The 14,509-nt window shown below is 33.6% G+C and overlaps 1 protein-coding gene and 1 pseudogene across 1 annotated transcript in view; both read right to left on the bottom strand.

The window, feature by feature from the left end:
• Window positions 1–459: 459 nt before the first annotated feature.
• The window catches only part of FAR1 (fatty acyl-CoA reductase 1), a 63,917-nt gene continuing 49,867 nt past the window's right edge, over window positions 460–14,509 (bottom strand). Inside the window, exons 10-12 of the mRNA XM_030829003.1 lie at window positions 11,560–11,689; window positions 5,516–5,643; window positions 460–4,182 (exon numbers count right to left, since the gene is read on the bottom strand). Of these exons, the coding sequence (XP_030684863.1) occupies window positions 4,020–4,182; window positions 5,516–5,643; window positions 11,560–11,689 (421 nt within the window). The 3' untranslated portion in view covers window positions 460–4,019. The remainder of the gene's footprint in view (window positions 4,183–5,515; window positions 5,644–11,559; window positions 11,690–14,509) is intronic.
• On the bottom strand, window positions 13,316–13,460 carry LOC115830587 (annotated as a pseudogene).

The raw sequence follows: 14,509 nt of genomic DNA, 5'->3' as shown, positions 1-14,509 counted from the left end.
GGCTCAACCTAACACTTTCTAGTTATACCTTGCTCAAAACAAGTGAAAGGAAGCTCTCTAGATTTTTATGAGAGAGAAAGAATTAGGTTTACTGTACAACCGCAGAAAATAAAGGAATTCTGCCTCCAAAGCATCTTTGGAAGACAGCTAATTCAACTTCATGGAACTTTAAAAATGAAAATTAAATGTCTAGAAGAGAAAAGTATTTTGAAGACAATAACTAAGAATGTTAACTTTGTTTTAAATAAATGAATTCAGAAAAAGCTTGTCTCTCTTCCCCCTTGTATAAAATTACAGGTATCATAGCTATCATCTGTGATCTCTGGCCAAAAAACAATTATATCCTTATTTCTCTGAGTTCAGGCCCATGGTAAAGACATTAAACTTTTACTTACCACTTCATGTTTTTCTAAATAAATGAATTTTAGAGACATCAACTTGCAAAGGAGCACATCAAACTTAATGTTACTCAAATTTTTCTTTAATAAAGACAAAGGATTTAACAATTTTTGCACAACTATACTTAACTGACAAAGATGATTTGTTTAGGATCTTAAGGATAGCAAAGATATATGCTAAGAGGGTACCACCAGGAAAAAAGACAAATACATTCTATCACTAGAAAATGCTTAAGACAAAAATATTAATTCAATAAGAAAATACTTCATATATTTCTTTTATCACAGAGACTATTAACTCATTTCTGTAATCCAGTTACGTGGCGTACATTCCTTTTTCTAGTTTCTCATGCAAAAGGTTGGAAAGTTTTTCTCAAAACAGAGCAAGTTAGCGCTAATGGTTTCATGTCAGGGCTGGGAGTCAGCCTAGAAGAGCATGCTCAGAAGGCCATTTACACTTACCTGACCCCAGCCTGATGCTCTCCCCCGTCCAAAAGGGGTCAGTTAATTCCTATTACTAATGAATTATCTCTTATACTTACTTGATAGACATATAAATTACTACAAATGTGCCTATAAATTAACAAGATATCATTCAATGTGGAGGAGAGCAGCTGGAACCTAATGACACCCTGGAGGTATCTTGGTTACTTTTTAGAAAACAGAAAAAAACCTGCCTCATTCCAGGTAATACATAAAAATAACACTTTAACACAAAGTGTTCATCCTGCCTGTATGCTTTCCCTAAAATGCTGTGTGAACAACTCAGAATTAAATAAAATTAGGACATAAGAATTAACAAGTACGCCTAAAACAGACAAGAAGTGTAATTAAGGACTGCTTCCTGTAATCCTAGCCATATTGTTCCATGGATAATTTTCAGAACATAAAAATACAATAAATACTATAATGGAAATATAGGGATTCATTTATTACTTTTTGGTTTACAAACAAAGGCACCCAATAATGCTTTTATTTACTTCTTATAAAAGATTCTCAATTTACATTTAAAACAAACAAAACCCCACAAAACAAAAAATCCCAAGTTAATTCCTACAGACAACACAAAAAAAGGGGGAAAAGGAAATTCTTTTCCCTGCTTTCAAGCTTTATTACACAGGTTCAAAAATGATTATTTTATGCCATCCTTAAGTCAAAGAACATACTGCCAAGCTTCTCTGCACTGAGTCTTAGGACATGTTAATGTTGCCAAGTCAAATATAAATATAGTTTCAATGACATCACAATTTACAAATGCATATTCCAAGATTAAAACTGAATGGGGGAAAACCCCCAAATGTTTTAGAATACAGTTTAATCAAATGAGTTAAATGAAATAAGAAACATTTAATTCAGTAGGCTATCCTGTTAAATAGGAAGTTTGTGTAGGAAATATAATCAAACAGAACTAAAAATCACGTCTAGTAAATGACACAAATAATTTCTCAAATCTTTAAGTCTGACTTAAGTTCAAAGTCTAGTTGGTGGGGATTAACAATCTATATACTCTTTATACTAATCTTAGAACTTTAAATTCTAGAATGACAAACTAATTTATTCATTAGTTTTCTTTTGACAACAGAACTCAACACACAAATTAATGCAGTGGCCTCAGCACCCTCCCAGTTAACATTTCTTTAAGCTAGATTACAAGAACAATAAAACCGTTCAGAAGACATATACTCCTTATGCACTTCATAGGCCTGCCCAAGTTGTCCCCAACTCTTTTGCAAGACACACAATTCATCTGATTCTAAGTCTATTCAGCAGAAGTATAAAAATCATACAAATGTTAGCATGTTTTCAACACATTATGGAAATACATTTGGAGAGATGGAGTACTCAAATGTATATTATGTGGGCCACTTTAAATAAAAGGCATCATTATCTATTCCATTTTCAGACATTGTCATGGTCTCTTATACCTTTATATAAGGTATGGTCCTAGACCAGAGACTTTAATATCATTCCAAAGAATATAGAGATATTTATATACATATTTCTTTTAAAATAATATTTAAAAGTTTTACTACAGAAAATCTGGCTTCAACATGGAAGCATTTTTCCTTTTTAAGATTATACACCTGCATGAAAGTAGGTGATTTCCTTTACATTTAGTTTTTCACAATAGCAAAATAAACTTCTTATACATTGCATTTAAATTGACAAAGTTAAGATGTAAAGCTCCATGTAACTTTTTGTATTGCAAACTGTTCTCTTTAAACATACTCCAGATACACTGCTGATTATTTAATACAGTACAACTTGATAAACTTAATTAGAAGTGTTATGCTGAACAATTTGTTAAATCAAATGTATGTTAAAACAGTAAGTAGGGTTAACTATTATGATTAAAAGGGAATTTTAATGTATCATTAAAATATACATCAATTTTCTTGCTATTGTTTCTAGAATGCATTTCTTTCTAAAGCTAAAACCACATGCATAAAAAATAAATGATACCTTCAAACTCATTCAACAGTTTGCTACCTTATGTGGTATGTAAATAAAGTCCTTTATTTAATTTTGTACACATTATCTTAAGCATTATTTTATTTTTCTTGAAGGAATTCATCTTTCAAGGTCAAAATTAGTATGTGTTTACACACGAGTACATTTTTTTAATGTTATTACTACCTGCAAATACATTCTTCCATAATAATGCACTTTCAGTTTTCATTGGAAAGATAGCACAAGCCTTTTAAAAGTCCTATGAATAAAATTTATAAAGGGAGGAGAACACAAGCATGGTGAATCCCTCCAAACTCCCACTTCCATCAAAGTCTCAAGAAATCCTCCTGCTTCAAAACATAAACAATCTCACAGATTTTTATTTGATCATAATGTGGACAAGAAAACTGTATTCCTATTCTTTTTAATACTAACAGTTTTACTGAATTTGTTTTCACTTTCTGTCAAAAAACACGTTATGGTGCTGATATGGATTCTCAAACCCATTTAGATCGAATAGAGTCATTAGAATAATATAGCCTTCTGATTTTAAAAGCAACTGATTGCTTATAGAAAAATGATATGCATCAGACATTTAATAAGAAAAAGAAAAATGAGAACATGTCTTTCATGTTTGATACCATTTAACTTACAGAATGATGTGAAAATAGGTTGGTTATAATTTTAACAAAACTAAAACCCACTTCAACTAATGAAAAAAACAAACACTGAAGAATCAAATATCTACCAACTTAGCTAGTATTACTGTCCAAATGAATGTCTTCCATTGCACTGAACATTAGAATTAGAAATTCACTATATTTTAAGGCATATTTTAATTAATATGTTCCAGAATTGCACAGTTATACTGGTCAGTGTTCCTATTTCCCCACTCTTGTCCTCAGCACACCCCTTTCTTCTAGGGCTCAAAATATTAAGTCATGGTTTTGGTGGCTACTATAGATTTGAGCTGGCATAACACAGTGTGTTCACTAAGTTTTATGAGCATAAACATTAAAATGTTACATAAAATATACCATAATTTACTTCACACTCCGATCTAAGATGGTTTAATGTCTTGACAAAAGGTGAGATGACTTAAGTACATTTTACATTTTGTACATTTAGATCACCATATGTATAGATGTTCTAATGCTGAATTCTTGGTCTTCAGTATCTCATAGTGCTGGATGCTCGGAAGTATGACAGAAACTTGTAACACAGACTAACCACAAAGTACCAGATATTTCTTGCCATTTGTGATCTTGCAATAAAAATGCGCCAGATGAGGATCACAAGGATAGTATTAAAACCATAACGTATATTCCGCAACCTGGAAAGCAAATCAAGAGATATGTTCGACAGTATTTTCCAGAATAAAATATTGTTAGATGGCAGCTAATACTGAGTTTTTAATCAAAGCTCAAATCCATATTAATTTGAAACTTATGATAGGCATTAAGTATACTGTAGGTAAACCAGGTATGTACCTTGAATTTCTAGAGCTTCCCATCTTATCTAAAAAGGTTCATTCATTACTTACATCACAGTACAGACAAAATAGAGCAAACCTTTTTTTTTTTTGACATCTTTAGTTGCTTACAAGTTGTCAGACAAGTAACTTACTCTTTCAGTTACAGCTGACAGTCACAAAATCAAAGGCCAAGTGGACAAGCCCTTATCCAAGCATAAAACATGACATTAACTTGATAGAGGATCTTCCCTTTTCTCAAAGAGTAACAATATGTTACTCTCATGTTTCAGCTCATGTTTCAAAAAATTTTGATGTTTCTGATGGTGTTTGAAAGAAATACAAACCTTTAGATATGTAATAATGTTACATAAATTATACTGACTTCAGCAGACAGTGCAAGATAGGACTGCAATGTAAGAAAAATGATGTAGAGAAAAGAGCTTCGAATATGGAGTCAAAGATCAATATTCTAGTTTGCTTTGCCACTCAATACAATATGGCCTAGGCAAATACAACTTTCCTAAGCCTCAATTTCCTCATCTGTAGAGCTGGCTGCCCTGCAAAGTCTCATAGAGTTATGAGGCATGAGAGGGATAATAATGTGAAAGTCTTAAAAAGTGTCATGAAAATCATATTAAAAAGCACTACTAATGTAAGAGATTACCATTAAAAATTATCTGCATCTTTGAATGCTGGATTACCAGTGATTTTTCCTCTATTTTCTGAGTATTTAAAAAAACCAGTGTGTTACTCGTATAAAGAGATAAAGATATAGCTCTATTTTATATAAGAAAAAATATTCTATGCCGAATAATGTATTCTCTTCTCTTCCTCCAAAGATTATTGAGGATTAAAATAAAAACACAAACCTTTAAAATAGATTATCTAAACTATCTTTCTTCTAATATCTTTACTTTTTAAGTAGCAATATAAATAAAGATAATAGTAATTTCTGAAACTCAATTCCACCTGAAATTCATACTAAGAAAGACATAAACTGATGAAGACAGTAAGTTTCAACAATCTTAGGCTAAAGTAATACTACCATAGTTCCAGTCCAAAGGTAAGTACTTTTCCTAAATATAATAAATTATTAGCAATATCTTTTATTCAATATACCAGTTTACCAAAAAAATTGTGGAATATTTCATAAGGAAGACAAGCAGCAATCAAATCCATGCATCAAACTCACTTGTTCAGATGTTTTCTGGCTGCAGGGAGGCCAGACATTTCTTCATTCAATACGTACTTCTTAGTTCCCAAGCAGTAGTTCTCTATATATTCTGCCCAATGTAACTGCCGTACATCAATATTGAAGGTCTACATTAACAAAAAAATTACTGATTATTTTCTTGACTAATTTTTCTCACAACCAGTCAGAAATTCACACTTTTTCTAAAGGCCAGTTCCAAGTGACATAATTACAAAATTCTTTTTTTTTTTTGAGACGGAGTCTCGCTCTTTCACCCAGGCTGGAGTGCAGTGGCGCGATCTCGGCTCACTGCAGGCTCCGCCCCCCGGGGTTCACGCCATTCTCCTGCCTCAGCCTCCCGCGTAGCTGGGACTACAGGCGCCTGCCACCTCGCCTGGCTAATTTTTTGTATTTTTAGTAGAGACGGGGTTTCACCGTGTTAGCCAGGATGGTCTCGACCTCCTGACCTCGTGATCCGCCCGCCTCGGCCTCCCAAAGTGCTGGGATTACAGGCGTGAGCCACCGCGCCCGGCCACAAAATTCTTAAATACAGAATTAACTTCTGAAATCTTACTGCTAGTCACAGAAAAGTTTGTATTCCTAGTTCATACCATCCATTAACCATGGAAACATTTGAGAAGATAATCTGGAAACTAATGTCAGCATTTAAAGAGAAGTAGGTTAAATATAAGAAAAAAGCCCGGACGATTTTGCTAAACAAAGAAAAAAAAGACAAAATTATATTGTCCAAATAGATCTATGTATTCCTCACTACTTTATGCATGTACTGATACATTTCCAGTTCCTTTCTATGTGCAGTCTCTTCTCTCTTCCTGTACATCATGCCTACTGAACAGACTAATTTTCCTGGAGAAGACTTCTGACATCAAGAGGCATTATGAAAACAACATCTCTGACATCAAAATATGTTATGAAAGCTGGCTAACGAGTTTGGATAACAGTAATTAGATTATTTGATGAAAAGGATAGGTAAATCCAGAAAAGAAAGCCTTCAGGAATGTTATGGCAAAGTAAGAGGGCTATGCATTGCTCAGTGCTCCTTAGCATATAATCAGATAATTTTTTGGAGTTACAAAGGTATTATTCAGTATATACCATCACTTATCTAAAAATAGCCAATTCTAGGAAGGGAAATCTACTATAAAAAATTCAGTAAAACATTAAAATGCAGTAACTCTGCATTAAAATGAAGACTTAGGAAACGTTTTGAGAAGGTATATGTGTATGTTATTGGGAATCCCATAAGAACAGTTATTAAAAAAGATAGAAGCAGTATCTGAGAAGACAATGCCTGGAAATTTTCCAAAAATAAGAAACCAAGTCACGAATTCAAAACACAAATACAACTCCCACTCCCTCCATCCCTGCCCCGACACACATCTAGGCATATGAGAGTCAGAAAAAGGTCCTATATATTACCTCCAAAAGAACAACTATTAGACTGTAAGTTGACTTCTCAACAGAAGCAATGAAAGCCAAAAGACAGAGATGTTTTCCAAGTACTCAATGAAAATAAGTGCTAAGATAAAACTCTATGCCAGTGTAAATATCCTTGAAAAATAAAGGTGAAATAAAGATATTTCCAGAGAATAAAACCTGAGACAATCTGACATCAGCAGAAAACCCATGCTAGAGAAAGTAAACCTAAGGACATTCTTTAGGCAGGAGAATGATTCTAGATTTAAGTCTGGGGATGGAGGAAGAAATAAAGAGCAATAAAAGGACAGTTACGCTGGTAAATCTGTATGAATATTTATTGCATAAGCTGCAATAAAAATACTGGCTTGTGTGGCTTAATATATATATATAGAATTAAAACATGCATTATGGCCGAAACCCCAATTACTTTCGCACCAACCTAATAACAATAACAGATACATGCTGATCCTTCACTATCAGAGAAGGATAAAAGTATCAATTTATATTAGACCTTGCTAAATTAAAGGACATTGTAATCTCTAGAGTAACCTACTAAACCAAAAAGGAACATAATTCTATGTAACACATATAGATGGGAAAATATTAAATTATTCAAAATATAATCTAAAGGGCAGCAAAAAAAAAAAACTTAAACCCAGCGTGACAAATACAAAGCACTACTAGTCAGACTAAATCTAAAATGATAGGAATTACATAGGGGTTAAGTTCTCCAATTAAAGGTCAAAAATTGTCAGACTGAAAAACAACTATATGCCGCTTACAACTAACTATATGCTGCTTACAAAAGACATATCTAAAAGATAAGATACAAAATGATTGAAAATAAAATGGAGAAACATACACCATATAGTTCTACCAGCAATGTGTAAGGATGCTTGATTTGTCCAGGGACTCACCAGAGTACACTGTCCAAGTCTGCATTTTTGTAAATTTGATAAATAGTAAATAATATCCCAGTCTAACTTTGGTCTGCATTTCCACTGAGTAAAGCTGAGTATCTTTTCAAATACTTGGGAATCATTTTCTGTAAACTGTTCATCTCTCTAATCTATTTTCCAATAGGATTTTTTTTTTGTTTTACTATTTTTAAATAAACATTTTATGTACTAGGGAATGTATACTAAAATCATTTTGTTATACCACTATTTATCAACTAAGCGGCTAAAATTAAAAATCAAAATTAAAAGGCCAAGTGTTACGGAGGATGTGGATTAACAGGAACTCTCATACACTGTCCTTTGGAACGTAAACTGATATAACCACTTTGGAAAACTGCCATTACCTGGTAAACTGAACGTATGAATGCCCTATGCTATCCTATTTCTAGGTATATACCCTACACAAACGTGTACATACAGACATAAAGAATGTTCATAGGATAATTATTCCTAATAGCCAGAAACTGGAAATAAATGTCTATCAACAGAAGAATGAAAAAATACTGTATAATACCATTTATGTAAAGTCAAAAATAGGTAAAACTAATATTTAGTGCTAGAATTCAAGAGTTGTTCCCTCTGGGAAGACAGAGGAGGTAGTGATTAGGTGCATTAGTCTATTCTCGCATCCCTACAAAGAACTACCTGAGAATGGGTAATTTGTAAAGATAAAAAGGTTTAATTGACTCATGGTTCTGCAGGGAGTACAGGCTTCTGTTTCTGTACCCACCTGTGCCTCTTGGGCACTTTTAATATGGCTAGCTCAATATGAAAAAATAGTAAAATATCCTTTAAATAATTTTTAGGTTTTTGATATGTTCAAACAATATTTTTTATTATATATTAGGTTAAATAAAACATTTTGAAAATTAAAAAAATAAGTGGGAAGAGAAAGGAAGCTGGCACTGGATGAAAAAATTCTTGAGAAACTGTAATGAACCAAATCTACAGTCTTTTTTTTTTTATTTTTTTTTTTGAGGCGGAGTCTCGCTCTGTTGCCCAGGCTGGAGTGCAGTGACACAATCTTGGCTCCCTGCAACCTCTGCCTCCTAGGCTCAATCCATCCTCCCACCCCAGCCTCCCAAGTAGTTGGGACTACAGGCATGCGCCACCACGCCTGGCTACTTTTTTTTTTTTTTTTTTTTTTGTAGAGAGAGGGTCTCACTTTGTTGCCCAGGCTGGTCTCAAACTCCTGAGCTCAAGTTATCCACTGGCCTCCCAAAGTGCTGGGATTACAGGTGTGAGCCACCATGCCCGGCCCCTACTGTCTATTTAAGGCCTACATTAATCTGAGTTGTGCTAAAAACCTAATCAGATATTTTAAAGGGGCCCTGGCTTATAAATGCCAGCTAGCTAATTAACTAGGCTACTGGTAGAAGCAAAGGCAAATCCTTATCAGAAAACTGCAATTTCAATCCTGGCCTCAAAAAAATTCTCACCCTCAAAGAATATAAATTTATAGTCAAACAAATTTTTTTTTTAAAATTAGATGCCATGGGTGAGACCTAGCTCAAGCAATAGATGGCAGAATCAGATGCTGCAAATCATCTGGAAGCTTAAATTATCAGAAGCAGAATGTAAAACAATTATATTTAATATGTTTCAAGAAAAAGTTCTAGAGACTGTTTAAGAAACATAAGATCTGAAAAATAAATTATACTTTCTAAAACTGAAAATAAAACAACTAAAACTCTAAATTCAATTGGATAGTTTAGATACAGCTGGCAGACTGTCACAGAATCTTAAATTATCTAGAGTTTAGCCCAGAAACACAGAGATACAAAATATGAAATTAAGGTTAAAAGATTTGGAGGACAGAATAATCTTACACTAGGAATTTTGGAAGACAATATAAGAATAGTGAAGAGGCAATATTTGAAGAAACACTGGCTAAGTATTTCTCTGAATTGCTTAAACACACCAAACCTCAGATTCAGAAAGCCCAATCCAATCTAGGTAAATTTTTCAAAATTACACCCACTTTCATAGTGATACTGCCAAGCGGCAAACATAAAGAGAAAATGGAAGACAAGCCAGGAATAACAGATCACCTATAAAGAAGAGCCAACTACTGACTTTTCAACAGCAAAAATGTAAGACAGAATATAAATAAAAGTTGTTTTTTTTTGTTTTTTTTTTTTTGAAAGACTGTCACTCTATTGTTCAAGCTGGAGTGCAATGATGTGATCACATCTCACTGCAGCCTTGACCTCCTGGGCTCAACTGATCCTCCCACCTCAGCCTCCTGAGTAGCTGGGACTACAGGCACATGTCACCATGCCTGTCTCATTTTTTTTTATTTTTGTGGAGATGAGTCTCACTATGTTGCCCAGGCTGGTCTCGAACTCCTGGCCTCAAGCCATCCTTCCACTTCAGCCTCCAAAGTATTGGGATATAGGCATGAGCTACTAGGCCCAGCAAAAAAGTTCTTTAACGTGCTGAAATCATGTTCCAAAACCAAGGGTGAAACAACACACATATCAGACAATCAAAAACTCAGAATTCACTATAAAACAGATTCCCTAGTAAAACATATTCTAGGTATGCTGAATATATTTCAGGCAGAAAGAAGATCATAAGGAGAAAATCTGAAAGCACAGACACTGGTATACATATATACATATATATATATATATATAGAGAGAGAGAGAGAGAGAGAGATTTAAATAAAAACTAAATGAACAAAAGAGTATCTCAACATGGGGTTTAAACAGAGAACTGTGCCGGGTGTGGTGGCTCACGCCTGTAATTCCAGCACTTGGGGAGGCTGAGGAGGGCAGATCACCTGAGGTCAAGAGTTCCAGACCAGCCTGGCTAACATGGTGAAACCCCGTCTCTACTAAAAATACAAAAATTAGCTGTGTGTGATGGCATGTGCCTGTAATCCCAGCTACTTGGGAGGCTGAGGCAGGAGAATTGCTTGAACCCGAGAGGCAGAGGTTGCAGTGAGCCAAGAATGTGCCATTGCACTCTAGCCTGGGCACAGAACAAAACTCCATCTCAAAAAAAAAAAAAAAAAAAAAAAAAGAGAAAGAAAAAAAAATTAGAGAACTGAAGTAATGTATTAATACAACCATTTTAAGTGAGTGGGAGTGGTAATCACAACTAAAACATTTTAAGGTTCTAAATATTATTAATATTAAGGAGGCTATGAATATTGCTTAACTTAGTCTGTGTTAGATATACATGTTAAACATCTAGAGTAAGCCCAAAAAGAACAATACACAAAGAATTTAAGTTCCAAACTAACAAAGGGCAAAATGTGGAATAACAAAAAGTAAAAGAGTTTATAAAAAACAATTTCTTAGAGAAGTTTTTTCTCAAAACTCAGAGAAAACAAAGTGTTTGAAAGAAAAACACAGAAAGATAAAATTCTCTCTGAAACCAACATTAAGGAAAAAAAGAATCAACATTTCAATCATGCTTTAAAAATACCTTTGCCACTCTAAAATACTTACACTAGAAATGTTAAGATACAGCAATTTTATTTCACCACTAACAATTATGACTAAAGCTTTATGAGAGACTACAAATAATGGCTTTCTTGTTGCATAATAGCTGTGGAAAATATTTCTCAGGTTGCTAATAGTTCTGTAATTAGTATGCTACTTATTTTCTAATATAAAACAGAAAATACTTGCTTGCCTTTTTATCTTCAGGGTTTAGTTGATTCATTAACATATTGACATTGTCAGTATTCCAAACCCAAGAGTTACTTGTGAAATATTCAAGAAACACCATAGCTTTGTGAAGACGAGTTATTGTTTTCATCATCCTGTATTGTAAGAAAAATTGACAGATTCATATTTTGTACAGATGAGGAAAAATCCTATCACCACCCAGGGTGCAAGTTTCCCCCTGTAATATAGACATTAGTATTAAAATTATAACATTTAATCATTAAGTGTACCAAATCAGCAGGGAATAAGACTATTTCTGCATCTTGGATGAATAATTTATAAATCCAAAAGGAAAATAAATTTTTTTTGAAAGCAGCAGCAAATGCATTTAATACCACCTAAACAGAGTTCTGCTGATATACAGAATTAACTCTCAAAGGGTATACAATACTCTTAAATTTTCTACATAAAATACTAAGCAAACGAATGGATTCAATTAATATTTCCTTGCTTTCTATTCCTTAAACTACATTTTAATTCACAGCTGCATTTGCTAAGATTTCCTGTGAATTCATAACATACTGTGTTATATTTATAATTCCAACTCTTCAGCACTGCTGAAGCAAAGAATACAGAAATATTCGTTTGCCACATAGTCAACTCTATTCATTTAAAAAAACAAAACAACTTTTCTTTAACAATGATTGGCGCCACTCTTGATCATCTGGATGTGCTGTGAAATCAATGACTCATGCCGAAAACTATCTGAAATAGATATCCACTCACCTCCCCATACCCCAATACTCATCTTTATAGAAATAAAGGAGTGTGACACTCTTTTTAAAGTGTGTCTTTAAAGAAAGAGTGTGATTCTTTGTTTTTAAAAGTACAAGGAGCTTTAATCTTTAAATCTGTCATTTTATATATCATGGCTCACTGTAAGTCACTGATACCATAACACTAACTTGAGCAGTAACATCTATACAATAATATTTATGATAAGTAGGGAAAGGGAAGAAAGAACTTTTTGAAACAAAACAAACACCAAAAAAATCCCAACTTCTGTGAACAGAAAATTAATTTGTGGAGAAGTACTTTTTAAAGATTTCATTTATATTATAATAACGATTAGGATTATATGTATCATATAGTTTAGACAGTCTCAAAATTAGGGGTTTTAGAAATGGGAGGGGCATGGAGGGAAATTACATTAGAAATAAGGAGAAAAAAATCAAAGTATCATTAGCTAAGCAATTCTGGTAACACATTCAATACATTTAGAAATAAACTCCGAATCCAGAATACTGGAAGAAAATGAAGCAATATAAACTATGTAAACAAAAACTATATTTCATCCAATAAAGTAATTTCAAAATAAAATCTCAATTAAACACAAAATGAATTATCAAGCATCGAAGGCCATTTCTGGACAGGGATAGTTCTGTAGATAAAAAGCATCTGAGGGGGACAAACACATGCTGCTCTTAGAAAAGATTAGGTGATTTTTTTTTTCTAAACAAAAAGATACAACAACTGTCACTAAATTAGTACATACTATCATGCCAGTTTAGCATACTTAAATCTCTCTCACACACACAGCTAACACGGTTTTCCTATACATACCTTATTAAAAAGTTTTTCTTAACTCTTGTTCACTGATAATTCTCTCACCTAATCTTATCTTCAGATTCATTCAAGTGACACAATCACCCTAACATTAATCAGTAATTCAGCCATTCAAAAAATAATTGCAATAAAAATTGGGGAGGGGGAAGAAATTTGAAAGGCCATATATTTGTGTGTGAAATTTATACAATATTTATCATGCAACAAAAATACTGGATTGAAAACTATTGGGGAATAAGAAATGTAAAACTTTGCACCATCACTCCACACTTGATCTTAGCCAAAAGGCCGAGAAGCGATGCACCATCACTCCTTGGTTAAACATACCTTAGAACAGATGTTTATGACTACATTGCCAGGTATGTTCTGAATATGTATTTATTGTTTATTATGGCAACTTAAAAAAAATCACAATCTTTTAGAGTAAGGCAAGATCTTAATGATTATCTAGTCCAGGGTTTCTCAACCTTGGCACTATAAATATTGTGGGTCTGATCATTCTTTCGTGTGGAGGGCTATCTTGCGTGATGTAAGATGCTTGTCACCAACCCTGGCCTCTAGGTGCTGGTAGCAGCCCTCCCCCAGTTGTGATAATTAAAAATACCTGCAAATGTTGTCAAATGTCTCCAGTTGAGAAGTACACAGATTAAAAATAGATATCTGGTTTAGAGAAGTTAAGCTAGATAAAGTTATGCTAGTTAACCAAAACATAAGATCATGGAGCCATTTTTTTAAAAAATGTCAGGTCAGATGCTTATCTAGCTCACATTCAGAATTATTACGTAAACGAGTAAACTGGATAAAATGAATGACATGACTGACATCACTTTAATGTAGAATTAGGCATCATAGTAAGGCCCCAATATAAGGTGTAAAGTCTATTACTGTGCTCAATAAATTTCTGAACAAATGAAATAACATAAATTATAAGACTTTGTATTTAACATTTATAAAATTGTCCAAGTAAAAAAACCTTTATATTCTTTGTTGCATTCAGATTATAAGCTCCTGGAGGTCAAGGATCTGTCCTGCTTTGATACTTAGAAAGACTCACAAGGCACAAACCTCAGGTAAGAAGACTGTTTCCTTAACATTTCCTATTTAGGAAAGATATTAACTTCCAAAGGTGCCTATGATATTATCTCCCATCCTACATGCCCACCTACAATACAATGTCACCTTGACTGTATTCTCAATGAGAGTTGAAAATAACTTAAAACCAACAGAATGAGGTTGAAGTGACATGATGTGACTTCCAAGGCTAGGTCAGAAAAGGTGTAGAGCTTTCTGTTTTGCTCACTGAATACTCACCCTTGAAGCCTTCAGTCACTGTGTATGCTGTCCAACTC

This window comes from Nomascus leucogenys, chromosome 15 (genome assembly GCF_006542625.1).
Source record: "Nomascus leucogenys isolate Asia chromosome 15, Asia_NLE_v1, whole genome shotgun sequence".
Taxonomy (NCBI): Eukaryota; Metazoa; Chordata; class Mammalia; order Primates; family Hylobatidae; genus Nomascus; species Nomascus leucogenys.
The sequence above is the reverse complement of the archived record's forward strand: the minus strand, read 5'-3'. Positions and strand labels throughout refer to the sequence as shown.